Genomic DNA, 21,460 nt, shown 5'->3' with positions numbered 1-21,460 from the left:
CCTGTTTCCTTTTGTAATGATAACAGACCAACTCTGTGAAACTATAAGCAAGCCTCCAATTAAATGTTCCCTTATTAAGAGTTGCCTTGGTCAGAGTGTCTCTTCACAGCAATAGAACAGTAATTAAGCCACTCCCCTCCCTTCCCTCCTCCCTGCCTCTGGTGGAGCAGACCTTACCCAGCCATGCCTATGAGCTCACAAGACACTAGCCTCCTTGTCATCACATTCCCCAGGTCCTATTTGTGGGAGGAACAGTATCCACTTTGTTTCCACTGCAGGGCCTCGGGCAGGTCCCCCAGGTACACAAGGCAGAGTTGCCAAGCACCCTTTCCTGGAGTGCTTACCTTCCTGCTTAGCAGGCTGGGCCCTTGAGACTCCCCTGGTGCTTAGGAGAAAGCACATTCATTGTAAGTTCAGGCCAAAGATCAACACGACTCCTTTTATTTCTATTTTTGGTATGTGTGTGTGTGTGTGTACATGTGTGTGCTATACACATGTGTGTGAAGGTTAGTGATTAACTTTAGGTGACTGCCCACCTTGATTTTTGAGACAGGGTCTCTCTCACTGGGCTGGACCTCACCAAGTAGACTGGGCTGGCTAGCCAGTGAGTCCCAGGAATCTGCCTGTCTTCTCCACCTCCACAGTACTAATACTACAAGCACTCAGGACAAGTCCTGCTTTTCGTGTGGGTTTCGGGGTTCAACCCAAATCCTTGTGCTTATGTAGCAAGCATTCTAAGAACCAAGCCATCTCCCCAGTCCCCCCGTGTAGTTTCAACTTTCACTTTTTAATATTGTGTGTGAATGTATGGTGTATGGGTGGTCATGGGCATGCCATCCTGTGCATATGGAGGTCAGAGGACAACTTTTGCAGTCATTCCTCTCCTGCCACCTTTATTCAGGTTCCAGGAATTGAACTCAAGTAGCCAGGCTTGAGTGACAAGTATCTTTACCTGTTGAGCTCTGCCCCAGCCCCTCATTTATATGTTTTTACATTTTTATTTATTTTATGTATAAGGATGTTTTGCCCGTATGTATATCTATATACCATGCAAATGCCTAGTGCCTATAGAGGCCAGAAGAGGGTGTCAGATCCCTGAGTCATCAAAATGGCTGTGAGCTGCCATATAGTTGCTAGGAATCAAACCTGGGTCCTCTGGAAGATCAGCAAATGCTCTTAACCACTGCAGCATCTTTCTAACCCCTCTTTGAAGACAACTCTACCGGCATCTTTTTGAACTGCAGACTTCTGCTGTGCTATCTATGGAAACAGGGCCCTTGCAGCCAAGATCTATTTAAAAGCTATGGGGTGGAAATGGGGAGACAGAAGGGGAGCATGTAGGATACAGCTTTTCCCAGGCTGGGCATCACCCCTCCTTCCTTATGACTGTAGCTCCAGCAAGAACATCCTGGTACTCATCCCCAGGCAGCCTTCTTCTCTCTCTCTCTCCCTCCCTCCTTCCCACTTCCCCTCACTGTGTCTCTCTCTGCCTCTCTCCGTCTCTCTGTCTCTCCCTCTCTCTTTTGTACAGGGTTCCACCATATAGCACAGGCTGGCCTTCAGCTGGTGAACCTCATGCCTTTACCTCTAGAGTGTTGGTATTACAGGTATATGCCACCACACCCAGCTCCCTTTCAGTTCTTTCCTTTGGTGGAACTTCAGATATATCACCAATAATCTTAAATCATTTCTTTAAAACTATCCTACTTCACCTGAGTGCCTGCTGCTTGATCCCTTTTGTTTTGACTCTTCCTCAGCTGGGGACCTGGAGGCCTGGTGGTTTAGGAGCTAAGTGCACACTCCCTATACGGAAGAGTATGGGGCCCCTGACGTGGACCCCTGGGTTTCCCTGTCATTGTCGGTGTGTTGCTAATGTCTTTTCAGAAGGATGTCTGTCTGCTTTCCACATAATCCACTTTGTGATGGCAGTTTCTTTTTGTCACTGCCCGTGGGGAAGAGATATCCGCTCTCCCATCCAGGAAGCAGAAATCCCTCTTAGAATATACTTAAAGTGTACCTAGAGCTGTTTGTTTACTCATTGTGTCTTACTGTGATTTTCCCTGGGCCCTGGTCAGGCCTTATATTTTAAGAGTGGACTTTTAAGTCCACTACCCTGGCTGGAGCAGGCCTTGTCAAGGTTTTCCATCTCTCTGTGCCTCTGTTTCCCAATAGGTAAAGTGGAACAGTGACAGCAGACACTATATATATTTGGCCATAAGTAGGAGCGCCCCTTGACATGAAAGACCTCAACATTTGAGAGTGTCCCTGCCAAGTGATGCTCTTGACTGCCAGTGAGCGTGCATGGGAGTGACTGGGGTTGAGGAAACAGCATTTTGCTGTGGCTTCATGAGGACAGGAACATGGAACTTCTTGTCCTAGAAGCCACACTCGGAGATCAAAGGTGAGCTTAGAGAAGCTGGCTTCAGTAGCCTCCTGCTAACCCACAGCACACCTGCTGGCCTCATCAGTCTCTGGACCATGTTTGCTGGTCCCCAGTGGGCTGTCTGCCAGGCACACCTCAACAAGTGCATAGGAAAGGAAGGCTCCCTGGCCACATCTGTGAGGAGCTGGGTCCTTCCAGCCCAGGCACGGAAGCTCTGCCATACTGGGTCTGTTTGCATCTTCTTCTGGGGAGGAGGGTAGCCCACAGCCCATAGCGGGACCCCTCTGCTTACTTCTCCAGAAGCTTTTGGGGCCTTAACTAGCCACTGTGTCTTTATCTTCCTAGGTCCCAACCTCACCACTGACCACATTCTGTACATTTGGGGATCATCTGTACCTTCTTCCACAGTCAAGCCAGGACATTATCTGTCCCACATAGAGCTTCCCCCTTGGCAGCCTTCCTTCCCGCCACTCCTACCTCTGGAATCCAAGCCATAGAGCTCCACATTTCCAATCCCTGTCCCTTAGAACTCTCTGCCACCCTATGGAGTGTCTACTCTGGACAGGGGGAGGAGAAGTTAAGGAGCCAATGATAGTCTCTTGTGTAGTAAGCCAATCAGTGACAGGTATCTTAATTCTAGTTAACCCAATGAGGCAGAGCAGGACCTGAGACCCGGCACCCCTCCAGCCACAGCCTCTCAGCATCTGAGCAGTGCAGAGCACCCTTCTTCATGTTTCTGCCATGGCAGCCACCACACTGATGGGGGCTAGGATGGCTTCCTCAGCCCACAGGCTCCTCTGTCTGTCTAGTATGTCCTGATGTTGCCCCTGGGTTCAGCGACAGCTAGGCTGGTGTGTGGTTCCCTGGCTTGCCCCTGCCCATGCTCTCAGTGTCCAGCCAGTGGCCGAGTAACTCTCCTGTATTTATTTCTCTTAACCCCCTTTGCATCCCTCGTGTTCCTGTTGATAGCTCTAGCTCTGTTCCTGGTGACTGAGAACCACAAACAGGGAGCCATACAGAGAGGGCAGGAAAAGACACCAGGAGGAGACACAGTGCCAGGGTTTATTGCAGCTTAGGGATGGGTGAGCACAGGCCCCTCTCCAACCCCAGGTCCCAGGGCCCCTCTAGCAGGCAAGATACCTTGCCTGACACAGCTCCCTGGTAGGTGGTCCTTCTTGGACAGTCCCATCTACCTTTGTGAACTTCAGATGACTGACAGAGGGCTTTCTTTGAGTTACAGAGGGCACACAGGTTTGCTATGGGGAGCCCTATAGCCACAGGCTCTCTCACAGAAGATGAGGCTGAGACAGGGTCCTCCAAGGGCCAGATCCTCACCTGGCGCCCTCCTCAAGTGGATCTTAATTGTCCTGTTACCCTCCGTTATTCTGGTTTCACTGAGTGGCAGGCAGAGGGTGGAGCAGAGGCAGTGGGAGCCACAGAGGGCAAGCTGTGGGCCTCCTGGAGAATGCCTACCTAAGGTTTTCACGGTCAGTTGTACAGGTTCTGCTCCAGGTGGAGGGACATGAGGGGTTGGGGGACACAATTGCCTTCCAGCAGTGGGCTCTAGGGAGTGTTCCTGGGAGTCATAGGCAGGAAGCTGCAGGCCAGGGAACAGCTGCACTCGTCGATGTGCGAATAGGTGTGCTGGATGACTGTACCATCGGGACACTGCATGGTCACAGCTACATCATGGACCTTGCTCTCCTGACAGCAGGTGCACTGATGCTCCACAGCCTGAGCCTCCATGGAGTACCTGTGGACATGGGAGGGTGTTCATCTTAGCAATATAATGATTCATGGTCCTCTCTGGGCTCTTGACAGCCACCTGACTGTCTACCTTGGCTACTTTCTTGAACACAAAACTTTACCCTTCTTGGGCTCTTTTAAAATCCTATTCCATCTTTCATAGCCTCCTGTGATTCTCTTCCCTTTCCATCCGTCCTCTGACCCTGTTCAGAGTTTCCCTCTGGACAGCCTCCCTAAGACCGTACCCCACCCCTGCCTTTTCTAACCACAAACTGTCAGCCTTCTGGCCACTCCTGTTCACAGCTGACCACAGCCCAGGGTCACCTGGGGCCCACAGAGGGATCTGATGCTGCCTGAGCCCCTAAACACATTCAGATTCCTGGACACGAGTCCCTCCACCCCCAGCCAAAACCCTATTTTGTGCACCTAAACCAGGTTTGCCCCTGGCTTGGCCGGGAGATGGGCTATATATGCTTTAGTCAGACGGCTGTGTGCAGCCTCCTGATCCTGAGCAGGAGACAGTCTCCATGAGACCCAAGGTGGCAAGGTAGCAACTGGTTTTGCTCTACTCTCAGGGGAGACAGGGCACCCACTCACTTGGACATTCCAGAGCAGGAACCCTCACAGAAGGTGATGTTGACGGTTTTTTCACAGCCTTTATGCCGCAAGATGGTTGTGTTTACATGCACTTGACATGTCCTTGAGTCTACAAAGAAGACAGGCCAGTACAGAAACCCTAGACCCTCCCTCAGAGGCCCCGGACCTGGTAAAGCTGCCCCTCTATGATGGTTAATATTGCCTGTCAACTTGAATCACCTAAGCAACAAAGCTCTGAGAGATTTTCGAGATTAAGTTCATTGTTGAGGGAAGACCCCCCCTGAATGTGGCAGAACCTCCCATGGGCTAGGGTCTCAGGCTAAATGAAAAGAAGAAAGTGAACTGAGTACCAGCGTTCATCTCCCTCCACCTCCTGGCTGCAGACACATCTCATCATCTGCTTCTGCTCCTCTTGCCATGTCTACTCACCATGGTGGGACTGTACACTCAAACCATGAGCCAAATAAATCCTTCCTTCCTTAAATTGATTTTGCATTTGGTCACAGCAATGAGAGAAGTAGCTGACATACCTTTTGTGGATGACCAACCCCTTTTTATTATCCTGAAACTCTGGTGGGATCTGCCACTCAGTGAGAGAAACTTGTATCGCTTTTGGTGGGAACTGGGTGGAGCTGGAGAACTAGATGAGAGATGTCTTCAACTTACCCTCTTTTTCACAGGAGTAACAGCAACCGGTTTTCCTTAGGGTTCCCTGCAGAGCCAAGAATAGAACAGGACTGGGGCAGAGTCAGAGTATGGGGTACAAGCCGTAGAGACACAGATTCCTTGAGGAATATCCTTCCAGGGGCTTGATAAGGGTGGATCATTCAAAGGCAAGGCCTCCCCGGCACATACCCTACAGTTGGATACATCAGGGCAATGTGCAGGGGTTGGGGTCAGAACATAGATTCCATTCTCAGTCCTACAGTGGTACTCAGTGCAGTTATCCACCTGACTGTTCACCCAGGTTTCATTGAGCTGAAAAGCAAATCACACGATAGAGGTCCAGGCAGGGATCCACTTGTGGCTGAGGCCTGCTCAAGGGAAGGTGTTCCTATGCCCACGCCTATTACCTGTACTGCCTGACCCTCTGGTGTGAGGCAGGCATCCTGCACACACTGCCCGCAGCACTTCTCTGGCATCAGCCTGTAGTTGAAGCCCTGTGGGGACAGGAGAGATGGTCGTCTCTCTTGTTCATCCCAGCCACCCTTCTGAGCACACTCTAGGGGTCCTGGGCCTCTCTAACAGGAACTGCAGAGAGGTCATGTCTTGGCTGTGTTGTATACCCTTCCCAGGCCTCACAGCTTAGCTCACTCTGCTTCTGAACCCTTCTTTGTCTACTGCAGCGGTTCTCAACCTTCATAATGCTGCAGCCTCTTAATACGGTTCCTCTTGTTGTGGTGACCCACAACCATAAGATCATTTCGTTGCTACTTCATTGTAATTACGTAACTGTAATTTTGCTACTGTTATGAATCATAATGTAAACATCTGATATGCAGGATATCTGATATATGACCCCTGTGAAAGGGTCACTTGACCCTCAGTGGTTGAGAACCACTGGTCTACTGGTGCTGTATTAGACCTGTTTCTAGTCAGCTCATCAACCCGCAAGTCCTATTTTTCCCTTCGGAAATGACCAAGACCGCAAAATTATGGTAAATTCGAGGACTCTCAACGATGGGGTGCCATGGGTAGCCTCTCAGGGTGTTTGATGGGTCTCAGGCTCACCTTGGGACAGGTGGTGCTACAAAGGATCTCTCTACATTCTACTTTTGGTTCGTGGTTGCTCTCGGAGGAGCAGGTGCATGTCTGGCATGGGGCATTCCCTTGGAAGACTGCACCGACCTAGAGCAGAAGAGAAGAGAGGCACCAAGGGAAGGTGAAGGGTTGGGGCAAGCACATCGGGTCAAGACCTGTCGCTGTATCCAGGCAGGGGCCATAGGGCCCAGATCTACCCCCCACCCCCGCCAAGATGTGATTGTTCCCCTAGTTGAACACAGCTACCCATGGGGCAGGGACAGCAGTAAGCTGGGAGACCCGGAAGCTGACCACTCAGATGTGGCAGATGTGGTAGCCTCTTTCCACAGCTACACACATGCATACACACACACACACACACACACACACACACACACACCCTTATGTCTTGTGTTCTAAGGGCCCAGATGCCCTCTTCAGATCTGTCCTTGTGACAATCATGTTGAGACAAGGACCAGGACCTGGGGGACATGGGTTTCCCATCCACCTCAACCTACCTCTGCTGTCCACCCTGCCTGGGCTGAGCCTTACCCCATACATGGTGTCATTGTATGTACACAACTTGGGTCCTGAAAGGAAAGGGCATTGGTGTGCATCTGGGTGGTGGGGCAAAACCCCTTGCTCCTCCCAGTCCCTGACCTCCACTGCAGCCAGTCTCAGCGACCGTCCCCCCGTACTTCAGCCCCATTTCTACTCACGACAGCTGGAGTTGGGACAGCAGCTGCCATTCTCATGGGTGTGGATCAGCTCGTGGCCTGGCTCACACGTAGGAAGACTATTGGGGCAGGTGCTTACATTGCAGACTGGAGAGAGGTGGTCCTGTCAGAATACTGCCCATTTTGCCCACCCCTCATCTCCTCCCTCCTGGACATACTGGCCACGTGTCATTTTTCCTTGGGACCTAGTACGCTTCATGGCTTTTCTGGGTTTCATCAAGACCCCTCACTCTTCATTCCCTTAGTCCTCACCAGTCCTCTGCCTTGCTAGACCAGAGGTCACCAGCTTTGTTTTTCAGTGAAAAGCCGAAGCGTTTTGAGAGCATCCCCACCTGAGTGGCCCAATGTAGCTAACCTAGAGTCTGAGTCTCCTTTGTCCCCAGCAGGTGCTCACCACACAGTGTCTCTGGGCAGCAGGGATTGTCTGCACTTGGCCTGGTCACAGTCACAAAGCCGGCTTCTGTGCACTGTGTGAGCCCATCCTGGTTCTCGCACTGCACTGGCTTGCACTGCACCGACACAGAGCTGGGGTCGCATACACAGGCCTGGCAGTTGCTGATCCAGTGTTCTCCAGGCTGAAACAGGCCAAACTGGGATCTCTAAAGGCCCTGAGGCCCTCAAGTCCCTGCTCTGTCTAACTGAACTCAACATTAAGTCATCATTTACCCTGAGCAAGTTAGCCTTCTGCTGCCCAGAGTGACAGCAGGATAGGAGCCCAGGAGCCTTGCCTCAGCCTCCTGGGCTATGAAAAGCCAGCCCCCTCCTTCCCTCCCTCCTTTCTGCTCTTCTTTAGCTCAAGCAGGGACCAGGGGAGCAGCACCACTTACAAACTTGGGTAGCCCATCTGGTCCCACGCAGGCTGGAAAGAAATGAGTGAAGTTGTTACTGAAGATGTTGGGGCTCAGGGCCAGGCAGAAGGGGGTCATTGGCCGAGAGAACTGTGTTCTTGGCCCTGTCCACCTGCACCCCAAGCCAAGACCTCTATCTTCTTCTAGGATGGAACAGAAGGTCCTAGGGAATTCTGAGGCAGTGCTTGAGGTTGGCTGTTGCCAACCTGTTGTACCAGGCCCAAGCAGTAGAGTTTAGACTTAATGGTGGCAGGCTGTCAGGAGGCCTTCCAACATCTGCAGGACTCATGGCCTCACTAGGATCCTCTCTCATGCTCTCTCAGGCAGAGCAGGGTCTGCAGATGTGTTAGATCCTGGTCTGGCAGGTGAGGATGGACCTGTTGGGGACAGGGGTGGGGCAGGGCTTGTCCCATGGTAGGTGGATGGCACTTACGGCACTCTGGCACACAGATGTCCATGCGTGAGTTGAAGAGGAGCTGATTCTCAGGGCAGAAGCAGCCTTCCGCCAGCATCTCAGTTGAAATGTTCAGGGTCCTAGTGTGAGGAGGAGCAGCAGAGTGTAGGGTCAGAAATCAGGTGGTACCTCCAAGAATCAGTTGTGGGTGTCACAGGGAGTCCTGAGTTAGGGGTACCCACAGTCTCAGCTCAGGCCCTTCAGACTTGTCTGGGAGGCCAGCTGCTACTTAATAGGCTCGCTGGCATGCAGATGGCACTCACCTGGAGCTGCAGGATACTGGATGCAGGGGTCCACAAGGCCTGTACTCCTTAGTGGATGGACAGGAGAGGTCTATGGGCACACAGAGTGTCATCAGACAGGTTCGCAGGTTTGGAGGAACCAAAGAGGCGGAAGCCCTGACTAAGCTGGATGCTCCCAACTTACCACACAGCCCTCCAGTGGCATTGCGCCAGTCAGTGCATACGCCCTGGGTCCGGCAGAGTGCTGCATAGGCCTCCAGGCTCTGACAGAGTGTGTCAGTGGAGTTGTCATTGCAGTGGTCACTGATACAAGCTCTGAAGAAGGTGTCTGGAGGGATGAGTCTGTGGCACTCGGCAAAAACCCTGTAACAGTAAGTGGAAAGGGCTGAGATCTCAGAGCCCAGCAAGTAGGCTAGCCAAGGGGAATGCTGCCCAGGCCCATCACCCCAAAGGGCAACTTACTGGCTCAGCATCAGCTCACAGAGTGGTACAGAGGGGCATGGAGTAGAGGTGGCTGTGCTGGACACTAGGGACTGGGGAGTGGTGCTTGGGGAAGGGCTAGGCTGAGCTAAGCAGTCATTGTTGCTTTTCCCAGGCACCAGCCAGTCTTTGGCCATGTCCTGGCAGTTGGAAGCTATGGTGCCGTCAGGCCGGCGGCAGTCGTCTGTCTGGCTGTTTGTGCAGGTACCTGGTGAGTAGGGTGGGGATTATAATCATCTTCTCACTGTTTTCCATAGACCAGTTACCTCCACCCCATCTATAGAAGCAGAATGAGCCAGGTCATGCCCACTCACCACACTGGCCCTCAGTATTGTTGCTGAAGTATCTGTAGGGCAACCATATCTGGAAGATGTGCCCATCAAAGATGATGGTGGTGCCAATGGTGGAAATGTTGACACTCATCGTGGTGGCCCCACTCAAGGACACAGTCACACCATTCTTACTGAAGCCTGAACTTATCCACATTTGGTCCCATATAATCTGGGGATGTCCAGAGGAGAACAATAGTCAGGAGGCCAGCTAGGCAGCAGGGCGTGTGCTTTGGGAGTTCTGCCTCCCAAACACCAGGGCCACTCCCTGTGTTCTTAATCTAGAGATAGTTTATTCTTTGCCTAGGCCGGCTCCTGTAGGCCATTTCTGCAGAGGGGAGAATGTTCTTGGTCCTCGGGGCTTTTCCCCTTTGCCTGTGTCACACCACACACAGGCCCCATGTTTGCAGTGTGGTGTGGGGCCCTGACTATCCCAAGACTCACCAGGCTCTCCTCCTTCCCACTGACAGTGGTGGTGATGGTGAGGACAATCTCCATGGAGTTGTAGTACACACTGAGGGCACGGGGACAGAAGGTGACGTTGCTGGTAGCCCCACAGTAGTATCTATGAGCAAGAATGCTCAGGTTGCCATGGCGAGGGTGGATCTCTCTCATGAGCACCGAGGTACAGTTGTCCGGGAAAGTATAGGAGGTGCCATCAAATGTCAGGTAGTGTGAGTTCCCCCATCCACTGCAGAAGCCTACAGGAGACCACAGTTGTAAACTCACTTCCCAGCCCTGTTACCCAGCACCACCTCTCAAATTGTTACCTCGGGGGAACACGGTTGCTTCATTTATAAAATAGGTTGTCTCCCAATACATATCTACTGTGAATGTCACCATTGGTCTTAAAATGGGACCATTCCAAAGTACCTGGGTGTCCCTTGAACCTAATGATGGTGTACTTATAACTGATAGGAGAGATAGACATGGAGCAGAAGACCATAAGAAGAGGAAGGCAGAGTGGAGTAATGAAGCCACAAGCCAAGGACTCCTGTAGCCCTTAACTGCAAAAGGCAGGAAGGATCCTCCTCAGCCTCCATAGGGAGTGTGGACTTGCCTGCTTTGATCTGACCTAGCTTGGGGACCCTAATAGTTTGCTATTCTGAGTCCCAAGTTTGAGTCATTTAACACTCAGTAATGGAAGTTGTCATCAGGACCACTGGAAAGAACTCATATCATGGCTTTTTGCACCCTACCCCTCCCTGGTCATAGTCCATGTCTGTGCTACACCCACGTTCCTAGACTCCCTGTGCACCCAATGCCTGCAGGCAAGCACAGCATTTACATGTGCCTCCTGAGATTGACAGACACTGATATCAAATGCCTTGGTCCTGTCCCATCTTGCTAAGCTGTCCCGTGCCTGCCCTCTGCTCACATTCACACTCATAGTGGAAGCGGCAAGGCTCCTGGTCCCACACTTTGATGGGCAAGTGCTTGTTGACACAGGTGACATTATCCACAGGCTCGGGCTCTAGGAGGATGATTTGGTTGTTGCCCTGGCACACGGCCACTGTGCAGTTCTCCAGGGTCCAAGACTCATTCACCTGGGGCAGAAGATACGGAGGGTGATCACCTGGAGGTCATGTGGAGATCCCAAGCCCTGTCCTGCCTAGAGCCCCAGGTCCCTACAACTTTGAATCCCAGAAGGCAGCCGGTGTGCCTGCTGATCAAGACCCCAGAGCTCATGGACCTCTCTCAGCAGGAGCTACTGGAAGACAGGTCACTGAGACAGACCACAGGGCTGGGATGGTGCTGACCATTAGCCGTGGCGCAATCCAAATGTGCCTGACAACCCAAACCCACCCCACATCAGAGAGACGTTGAGGGACAAGGAAGCCCACCTTCCGGGGAGGGATGGCATCATCACAGCCAGGAGGCAGGGGAGACGAAGGCGAAGGGGTAGAGGGCACTGGAGGTGAAGAGGAGGGGCAGGTACCCTGGAAGCGGTCAGCATCACAGTCCTGGTTGCAGATGGCATAGAATTGACAGCCAGCCCCATCAGTCTTATTGTAGATGACATCCCCTGTGAAGGAGAAGATCACAGGAAGATATACCCCAGCTGAAGAGCCAGGCTAGGGCCAGGGGAGACATAGGGCACGAAGGGTAGCCTGAGGGAGAGAGGCATGGACTGACTTTTGCATGCATGAGAGGTCTCATAGCTCCCAAAGCTGACAGACTAAGGTTCACAGGGGATATGAGGTGAGGAGAACATCGGCTTGTCTACTCACCAGGTGAGAACAGCTGTCCAAATGCCTGGCAGAAACAGGGGGACGGGGAAGATGCTTGGCTGGAAAAGACAGTAGGCCTGAGGGTACTGAGGCTTGAGGGCAACTCAGTAGACACGCTGAAGGTCACCTGCCTGCTGGGGGAAACTTCAGAGGTGTGAGTGGTCCCTGAGGTAGAGGAGGGGACCACGGTGGGGACAGTGGCTACAGGCGAAGTCTCGGTGGTCAAGACTGGAGAGGTGTGAGTAGACACCGGGGAGGAGGAGGGGAGCGTGATGGAGCTAGTGACCACAGGTAAAGAAGTCATGGTAGTCAAAACTGTGGTGGTGCGATTAGACAACAGGTGAGAGGTAGAAGGAGCGGCAGCCATGGAGGTGGTGGCCAGGGGTGAAGTGGTGCAGTGGCTGTAGTTGTCACAGCAGAGGAAGCGCACGTGGTAGTTGTCACAGTACTGCAAAGGCCCCGATTGGTTGATATTTTTGCATATCAGCCCAAATCGCACGTCACACAGGACCACCTGCTCTAGGGTTTCCAGGGGTCGGTCCGGCTCCTTCTCGGAGCGGCACTGGATGTTCTTGGGCTGCTCACAGAAGACAAAGCCAACCTCACGTAACACTGCGTAGACCTCGAAATCTCCGCCTCTGGGGCCAGGGTTAGGGAAGTCTGCGTCGAACCAGTCTGTCCACATGCACCGAGGTGCACAGCCCGAGTGACGAGACGTGGTCCATGTGAATGCTTGGGTGCTTAGCGCTGTAGTGCTGAAGGGGCGGTTGGTCTGAAAGGTGGTCTCAGGGCTTAAGGACACTGAGGCTGTGGAAGGGATCAGGGGAGTGTGGGTAGACCAGGGCATGGCTGACTTGATGGTGCTGGAAGAGGTGCTAGGACAGTGGCTGTAGTCATTACAGCAAAGCACACGGATACGGTAGTTGGGGCATGTACTAAGGCGCCCCTCCAGGTTCCTGCACACCAGGCCAAAATCCAGACTGCAGTTGACCACTTGCAGAGGCACGTTGGGCTGATCCACAGTGCCACATTCTATGTCCAGGGGCTTTTCACATATGGCAACTCCAGCTGCTCTAATATTGGCATAGGTCTCAAACTCCCCCCCAGAGCTCCCAGGTATGGGGAAACTCTGGTCTAGCCAGTCTGTCCAGATACACCGAGGCTTGCAGCCTGTGGAAGTAGAAGACAGAGTGGGGACGTCTGTAGTTCTGGTCCTCCGCAGAGATGAGGTCTGAGATTCCTTGGGAGGACTTGTGGGCATGGAAGCAGCTGGAGTGCTGGTGAGGGTTGTGGAAGTAGCCCAAGAAATGTTTGTGATAGCGCTAGAGAGTCTTGGGGTAGTGGCCGTTCCCGGGGTCGGGGTTGGCCCAGTGGTGGTGGGGCCCTGGCAGTGGCTGGCAGTGCAGCACAGCACACTGATCATGTAGTTGTAACACATCGGGAAATCGCCCTTCTGGTCCCGGTTGTGGCACACCAGGCCGAAGCTGACATCACAGTTCACCTCCTGGCCCAAGATGTCCAGGCTCATTTCAGGGAAGTTCTGGGCCACGCACTTGATGGCCTGAGGATGCTCACAGACGTGTATTCCAGCGGCCCTGATGCTCTCGTACGTCTCGATGTCTCCCCCCTCCCTGTCAGACGTGGGGTAGTTGGTGTCTATCCACCTTGTCCATCGACACTGGGGCTGGCAGGGGGTGGAGCCCCCGGGAGTACTGGAGGGTCCAGGTGTGGTCAGGGAGGTAGAGATGGTTGCCCCGCTGGACCGGGACGTCCTTGGGGTTGTTACTGAGAATGTGTGGGTGGTGTGGGGACTGCTGGGAGTCAGGGTGTGCCCTTGAGAGGTGGACCTGGTCGTCACCACTGATGTGCTGCCGGAGGATTCTGGATGCGGAGTGCTCACTGAGGCGGCTGTCAGTGGAGTGCTGGGTGGGGGTGACACGCTTGTCACCAGGGTCCCGGGTGTGGTCACCTCTGAGACGTGGGAGCTGGTGCTGGAGCCTGATGGAGACCGGGACTCAACCTGACTAGTGCTGGGATGAGGCCTGGAGGACAGGGTCTGGGTAGTAGAGGTGGCCGTTCCCGGCGTCGGGGTCGGCCCAGTGGTGGTGGGGCCCTGGCAGTGGCTGGCAGTGCAGCACAGCACACTGATCATGTAGTTGTAACACATCGGGAAATCGCCCTTCTGGTCCCGGTTGTGGCACACCAGGCCGAAGCTGACATCACAGTTCACCTCCTGGCCCAAGATGTCCAGGCTCATTTCAGGGAAGTTCTGGGCCACGCACTTGATGGCCTGAGGATGCTCACAGACGTGTATTCCAGCGGCCCTGATGCTCTCGTACGTCTCGATGTCTCCCCCCTCGATGTCAGACGTGGGGTAGTTGGTGTCTATCCACCTTGTCCATCGACACTGGGGCTGGCAGGGGGTGGAGCCCCCGGGGCTGCTGACTGGGTGTGTGGAAGGTGCAGATCCTGTGTGGATAGTGTTGGTAGTTAGGCTTCGTGCAGTCTCTGGGGAGGTGGTTGCTTTGGTGGAGTGCCCTTGTCTTGCTGATGAGCTGGTGGCCATGGTGGAGACCTCTTCGCTGACTTTAGGCGTATTCGTGGTAAGTGTAGGTGGTACTGAAGTGGTGCTGAGGCAGTGGCTGTAGTCATCGCAGCAAAGGACACGGATACCGTAGTTGAAGCACATTTTGAAATCATCTGTCTGGTCCTCGTTTTTACAGACCAGCCCCGTCTCCAGGCTGCAGGTTACTACCTGGCCCACCTTATCAATGCTCACGGCAGGGTAGTTCTCTGCCCGACACTCAATCTTCTCTGGCGCCTGGCATATCTCCTTACCGGAGGCTCTGATGTTTTCATAGGTCTCCATGTCCCCTTTCACTGCTCCTGAGGTTGGCGAGTCCACATCAAACCATTCGGTCCACTTACACTTGGGCTGGCAGTGTGTCGTTGTACTCTGGGTGGTGGTGTCATTAGACCTGGTTACTGGTAGCATGTATGACATTGGTGTGCTGGTGGGCAGCTCTTTTATGCTTGTAGTCAACTCCTGGCTCGTGGGCAGAGGGGTTGAGGAGACAGTGCCTGCTGTACTAGTAGGAATTGTTGTCCAGATTCCAGCTGATGAAGTTTGCTTTGTTGTCAAGGCAGGTGTCGACTGTAATGTCTCAGGCGAGATCGTGAGCGTTGTATGGATGGAGGAGACCCCTCCTGGGCTGCTGGTTCCCTTGGCACTCGAAACATGTGGGGAACTCCTGCCAGGGGATGTAACAAGGGTGGTGCTGTGGCTCGAGCCTGTTAGACTTGTTGAGAGGCCTGTCGCTACTGTGGTGGAGGCCGAGTGGGTCCTGGTCACAGATAGACTAGTGTTTGGATGAGGCTTAGAATTTAGGGTCTGGGTGGCCGTAGTGGCCGTTCCCGGCGTCGGGGTCGGCCCAGTGGTGGTGGGGCCCTGGCAGTGGCTGGCAGTGCAGCACAGCACACTGATCATGTAATTGTAACACATCGGGAAATCGCCCTTCTGGTCCCGGTTGTGGCACACCAGGCCGAAGCTGACATCACAGTTCACCTCCTGACCCAAGATGTCCAGGCTCATTTCAGGGAAGTTCTGGGCCACGCACTTGATGGCCTGAGGATGCTCACAGACGTGTATTCCAGCGGCCCTGATGCTCTCGTACGTCTCGATGTCTCCCCCCTCCCTGTCAGACGTGGGGTAGTTGGTGTCTATCCACCTTGTCCATCGACACTGGGGCTGGCAGGGGGTGGAGCCCCCGGGAGTACTGGAGGGTCCAGGTGTGGTCAGGGAGGTAGAGATGGTTGCCCCGCTGGACTGGGACGTCCTTGGGGTTGTTACTGAGAATGTGTGGGTGGTGTGGGGACTGCTGGGAGTCAGGGTGTGCCCTTGAGAGGTGGACCTGGTCGTCACCACTGATGTGCTGCCGGAGGATTCTGGATGCGGAGTGCTCACTGAGGCGGCTGTCAGTGGAGTGCTGGGTGGGGGTGACACGCTTGTCACCAGGGTCCCGGGTGTGGTCACCTCTGAGACGTGGGAGCTGGTGCTGGAGCCTGATGGAGACCGGGACTCAACCTGACTAGTGCTGGGATGAGGCCTGGAGGACAGGGTCTGGGTAGTAGAGGTGGCCGTTCCCGGCGTCGGGGTCGGCCCAGTGGTGGTGGGGCCCTGGCAGTGGCTGGCAGTGCAGCACAGCACACTGATCATGTAGTTGTAACACATCGGGAAATCGCCCTTCTGGTCCCGGTTGTGGCACACCAGGCCGAAGCTGACATCACAGTTCACCTCCTGGCCCAAGATGTCCAGGCTCATTTCAGGGAAGTTCTGGGCCACGCACTTGATGGCCTGAGGATGCTCACAGACGTGTATTCCAGCGGCCCTGATGCTCTCGTACGTCTCGATGTCTCCCCCCTCGATGTCAGACGTGGGGTAGTTGGTGTCTATCCACCTTGTCCATCGACACTGGGGCTGGCAGGGGGTGGAGCCCCCGGGGCTGCTGACTGGGTGTGTGGACGACACAGGATGTGAAGTGGCCCTGCTTTCTGAAGTGAATGGCACTGTTTGGCTCGTTTCCAGGGAGGCTGCTGTGCGAGTGCTCAGAGTGGAAGAAGAGGGCTTTGTACTGATCTCAAGCTGGGAGTGAGTAGTACTTGTGCTCCATGTCGTAGAGGAGCTACAGGGCACATAATCACAGCACAGAACCCTCAGCTCATAGTTGTGGCAGAGCGGGGGACTCTGCTCACTGTTGATGCATTTAAGCCCCCAGGATTGATTACAGTTCACCTTCTGACCCAGCTCCTGTAAGTCCATGCTGGGGAAATCCTTTGCACGACACTCAATGGCAGAAGGAGTTTGACACACCTGGTACCCTTTGTGCCTCAGGTTCTCTAATGTTTCAAAGTCCCCACCTGTCATGCCAGGCTCTGGACGGTTCTCATCATACCAAATGGACCAGCGGCAGACTTCATGGACACACACAGTGGACGCAGAACGAGCTGAGCCTGTGTGAAAGTGATAAAAAAAAAAAAAAACCCTGCTCAGCTCCTCTTATCTCAGGCTGAGGGAAGAGATGGCTCTTCACCTCAGTGCAAGTTAAGACCATTCGTGACCTGGATCTAGGACCTAGCAGCCAGTCTCAAGGGAGCTCCTTGACTGAAGTGGAATACACCAAGCACAAATGGAGCCTGGGAATTGTTGTGGTCTCTGGTGGCAGCTCTTCCAGTTATGCTAAGGCTTCTTGGGGAATCAAAGAGGGAAGGGTGAGGGTCACGGACACAAGGTAGAGCCTGGGCTACTGGAGAGTGGGTCAGGACCCAGGATGTCTCTGTAGCCGGCATTCTTGATGGCTCTCGTCTTCCCTTATCCCAGATGGGAGCCAAGCCTCTTCCTGGGTTAATAGCTTAGAGTCCTAGGGCTCCCGTAAAGCCAGGTACGGGCTTACCTGTTGTGGTAAGGGGTGCCAGCGTGGTGGTGAATGTGAAGGGTGTGGTAGGCGTCACTTCAGGGCACTCTTCAGTGGTGCGTGTTATAGTCCCGTTTTCTTTGCAGATGGCCACTAAGCAGGCCCCGAGGCCATCCGTGGTGTTGTAGATAACATCATTGTAGTGGTAGGTATGACCCTCATAGACGCATGTGCAGGCTGGGGGTTAGACGCGCTGACTTAGCTTACCCAGCCTCCAGCCTTCCTCCAGCCCCCAGCCCCCAGCCTGCCCTTACCTGTAAGGTCGTGAGTGCACTGGAGGCCCTCAGAGGTGCAGAGGCTGGAGGGAAGACAGGGGCTCTAAGGATCTGCAGGCAACCCCTAGCTAACACACGCTTTTACCCTCCCTGGCCTCTCCCAACCATTCCGGGTCTCTACCCTCTTTCCTCCCCACCTCCTCTCTCACCAGCTTTGGCAATTCTCAGCTGTAGGGACCTCTGTGCCGATATCATGGTAGTTTCCGCCATCATCGTAGCAGCCACACTGGGCCACACACTTCATCTGGTCCTCGTTGAAGAAAGGCTGGCTGGGTGGGCACTCTGGATAGCAGCCTAGGGCAGGCAGGGGTACCATTGACTTCACTCTCTCGGGCACGGATCTGTCCACCCCTCCCCCAATCAGTGGCAGAGAAGCCCTAGTAAACCAGGTCTGCCCCAAAGGCACCAAGCATGGGTACGAGCCTGAAGGCTTTCACCAAAATGTTCAGCCCTCACCTTCCAGGCCTGACAGGTCAGCAAGGCAGTGTCCAGCTGGGTTCCGACAGGTCTTCAGACAGGGGGCTCCACAGGGCTGGTAATGCCATTCACATTCCCCATGAGGGTTGTAGTAGTCGCAGAAAAGAGCTGAGCAAAGAGGGCAGAGCTAAGCTGGCACCTGCCAGGCCTCATGCAGAGATGGCTACCCGGGGGTTCAGTCCCTTGCCCAGATCCTGAAGGCCCCAGTCTCTCTCTAGCTCCCTGTCTCTCTTTCTCTCTCTGTCTCTCTTTGTCTCTCTCTGTGTGTCTCTCTGTTTCTATCCCTGTCTCTCTCTCTCTCTCTCTCTCTCTCTCTCTCTCTCTCTCTCTCTCTCTTTCCTCAAGTCAGAGTGGGCAGAATCCAAGCCAGGAGGGAGGTACAGCAACTGCCTCCCACCTCCTTCCCAGTCCCACCCTTCAGCGCCGTAGACGGAGCCCCACTCACGGCAGATGTCAGGGGTCCTCCAGGACAGGCACACACCCACGTCAAGGCAGGCCTGGGCATAGGCGGCCACGGCAGTGCAGAAACACTCACAGTCGCCCCCCGAGTCGCAGGCACACACATCGTGCACGCAGGCTTCATAGTATTTCGTAGCATCAACCTGGAACGGAGGGGGCCAAAGTGGCACTGGGGGAGGGAACACCAATGTCTGCCCGGGTCAGGGGGCAGTGAATGTGGAGGAGGATTTGGAGCTAGCTGCAGTCCAAACCCCACACTATGAAAATCCTGATCTGGCACTGTGGCCACTTTCAGAGTGTCGCCAATGGGAGCTGTCCAACGCTGCTTTTCCTCACTCACTACTTCACCCGCACACCCGGACACCCATAACCTGCCACTTGTGTACCTATACACCTGTGTCCCTGTACACGTCACCTGACAGCTTGTACACCAGCCTGAATACCTGCATCCCTACCCGTATGTACACTTATCCACTGGACCCTTATGCACCTGCTGGAATGTCTTTCTGCACACCTGCGTGCCCACTTGCCTGCACAGCTGTTCGTCTCTGCACCTGCACACCTGTAACACCGCACACCTTCCCACCCGTGTACGTGCCTGAAGTACACCAGTGCGCCCGCGTACCCTGGGAACCTGCACACCTGTTCACGTGCGTGCCTGCCCCCCCCCAACCGCTTACATATCTGCGTGCCTGTTGACCTGTGCACCCCCCCTCCTATCCACGCGTGCACCCATCCGTCTGTCCACTTGCACAGCCGCTGTGTGCCTGCCCACCTGTACCTGCACAAACACCCACCTTCCCGTCTGCCTGCCTGGGGGCCACCTGCGTACTCACCCATACAGCTGCGTGCCTACACATCTGCCCCGCTCTCACGCCTGCTCTCCTTTACACGCCTGCACCCGCCCTCCTGTACGCCTTCACTGATGCTCTTTGGATCTTTTTACTTGATATAGTCATGTGATCTACAGGTTCATACCTTCAGGGCACTGCACTGTGGTCGCATTTCTGTCCTTGTACTCCTGTTCCAGGTCGCTGGCCCCCATCCTATGTCATCCTACCCATAGCCGATCTGTTCCCTGGATTGCTGTTCCTATGACTTCTGGCAGCTCTCTGCTTCGCTTTTTGGTGTGAGCCCCTGCCTGACACTCTCCTGCCTCATTCCTGTGGAGTATTGCTGGGACACAGCATATTTTATCCTTCATTCACTTGAATGAGCTGGTCCCCCAAGACCACCTGAACTTCCAGACCCCTGTGAACATGCCCCAAGGGAGCAGTGAAGTGGTTTTCAACCTTTACAATGCTGTGACCTTATACCACAGTTCCTCAGAGTGTGATGACCCTCAACCATAAAATCATTTCACTGCTACTTCATAACTAAGTTTGCTACTGTTATGAATCATACTGTAAATATCTGATAGGCAGCCCCCAAAGGGGTCACGACCCGCAGGTTGAGAACTGCTGGGGTTGTGGGTGGTGACTTTTTGTCCAGCGTTGTTTAATTTCTAGACTGGCACAGCTGTGAGGCATGTGATTAACTAGTTAACCAGCCTTAATACGGAGAGTTGTCTAATTCAGTGGAGGAGGGTTCCCACCATTCATACTGTGCCAACTAGCAAACCCCAGAGTGGACTCAAGCTCTTGCTCTTGCCACCAAGAGCACCTCCAAGTCAGCCTTGTCAGGCCACAGTGAACCAAGCCACGGAGCATGGTAGCAGGAGGGACCACTGGCCACCTGTGCACAAGGCTGGTTGTGGTGACCTGGGGTGCTCAGCACAGGTGAGTAACACTGGCTGCCCATGACCCATGAGCACTTTCTAGTCATGGTGTGGAAGCCTGTATTGTGAAGCCACTTTTCTTCCACTCACCTGAGTCTTGGTTGCAGTAACAGGAGGTAGCCTTTGGAAGTCAAATGAGAACCAGTTACCACTTCCTCTGGGGGAATCCTGCTGGTGTTTAGACCTAGAACTTGAAAACCCAGGGCCACGGACCATGTTCTCTGGTTGGGCCAAGATGGTCCTCGGAGGCCTGATATGTTCCTAGTTCTGCAAGACTCAAGTCTTACCAGGAAGAAGCAAGCAACTTCAAGCCCTACCTGAGAGTGGCAGGCAGCGAAGGTCGCACTGTTGATGATACTGCACTTCTTTTGGGCCCAGGACTTGCGGTAAGGGTTGGCTGTGCAGGGGTCCTTGGGCACCGGGGCATCCGGGCAGGATGGGGAGAATTTCCAGCTATTTCCAAACTCCAGCACATCGCCCACCACAGACTGGCTGCGTGTGGTGAAGTCATTGATGGCGTTGTCGTCAAAGTTCCCACACAGGCCACAGACCCTGCCCTGCAGACACAGGAGGAGAGAGAATCCCTGGGCAGTTAGGTGCTGTGGCATGAGCCTGGCTTGGGAGTAGAACATAGGGAGAATCCATTTTTTCCTGGGTCGCACCCAGTGAACTTGCAAGTGAACGTTAAGGAAGAGGGTCCTGGGGCAGGTGGGCAAATTGCATTTATTTTCTGTAGGAGACTCTCTCTCCACACAGGCCTGTGGGCAGGGCTGGTTCACGAATCATGGTTCGTGAACACCCGTTATTCACTGCCATCTCGACTCATCCCTCTTGGAACCTGGTGTTGTGTGGTCTTCATGGCCAGGGCTTTTCAGTGTGGACCAACCCTCAGCAGCCTTGTCAGCTGCCAGCCTTCGACCTGTCAGAGCTGGGCCTACAAGTGGGGTGCCTGGCAGCCACACTTGCCTTGTAATGCTGCTGCAGTCGGACAAACACGCTGGTCTTCCTGTCCCAGGACACGACTATCCCACTGCGGATCTCGATGACCAGGAAGACGCCCATGAATCTGATCTTGTATGGAATGTCCCCACTTGACCCTCTTTCTACCACCTTGAAGTTCCCTTCATGGAGAATCAGCTCATAGTTCTGTAGATGGAGAAACACAGGGCAACAGTTTCAGGGAGCTGGGAGATCAGGAGCTTGTCTGCTACCCT

At 54.0% G+C, this 21,460-nt stretch overlaps 1 protein-coding gene across 1 annotated transcript in view; it reads right to left on the bottom strand.

Moving 5' to 3' along the window:
• Positions 1–3,762: 3,762 nt before the first annotated feature.
• The window catches only part of Muc5b (mucin 5B, oligomeric mucus/gel-forming), a 31,223-nt gene continuing 13,525 nt past the window's right edge, over positions 3,763–21,460 (bottom strand). The window contains exons 24-49 of the mRNA XM_060376273.1: positions 21,213–21,392; positions 20,564–20,803; positions 18,456–18,612; positions 17,990–18,118; positions 17,683–17,827; positions 17,513–17,556; positions 17,238–17,435; positions 11,788–16,797; positions 11,401–11,582; positions 10,935–11,103; positions 10,001–10,257; positions 9,542–9,728; positions 9,210–9,435; positions 8,932–9,110; positions 8,769–8,838; positions 8,485–8,585; positions 8,031–8,062; positions 7,598–7,778; positions 7,186–7,290; positions 7,019–7,056; positions 6,458–6,574; positions 5,800–5,886; positions 5,582–5,704; positions 5,393–5,438; positions 4,727–4,835; positions 3,763–4,136 (exon numbers count right to left, since the gene is read on the bottom strand). Of these exons, the coding sequence (XP_060232256.1) occupies positions 3,947–4,136; positions 4,727–4,835; positions 5,393–5,438; positions 5,582–5,704; positions 5,800–5,886; positions 6,458–6,574; positions 7,019–7,056; positions 7,186–7,290; positions 7,598–7,778; positions 8,031–8,062; positions 8,485–8,585; positions 8,769–8,838; positions 8,932–9,110; positions 9,210–9,435; positions 9,542–9,728; positions 10,001–10,257; positions 10,935–11,103; positions 11,401–11,582; positions 11,788–16,797; positions 17,238–17,435; positions 17,513–17,556; positions 17,683–17,827; positions 17,990–18,118; positions 18,456–18,612; positions 20,564–20,803; positions 21,213–21,392 (8,502 nt within the window). The 3' untranslated portion in view covers positions 3,763–3,946. The remainder of the gene's footprint in view (positions 4,137–4,726; positions 4,836–5,392; positions 5,439–5,581; positions 5,705–5,799; positions 5,887–6,457; positions 6,575–7,018; positions 7,057–7,185; positions 7,291–7,597; positions 7,779–8,030; positions 8,063–8,484; positions 8,586–8,768; positions 8,839–8,931; positions 9,111–9,209; positions 9,436–9,541; positions 9,729–10,000; positions 10,258–10,934; positions 11,104–11,400; positions 11,583–11,787; positions 16,798–17,237; positions 17,436–17,512; positions 17,557–17,682; positions 17,828–17,989; positions 18,119–18,455; positions 18,613–20,563; positions 20,804–21,212; positions 21,393–21,460) is intronic.

This window comes from Meriones unguiculatus, chromosome 1 (genome assembly GCF_030254825.1).
Source record: "Meriones unguiculatus strain TT.TT164.6M chromosome 1, Bangor_MerUng_6.1, whole genome shotgun sequence".
NCBI lineage: Eukaryota > Metazoa > Chordata > Mammalia > Rodentia > Muridae > Meriones > Meriones unguiculatus.
The sequence above is the reverse complement of the archived record's forward strand: the minus strand, read 5'-3'. Positions and strand labels throughout refer to the sequence as shown.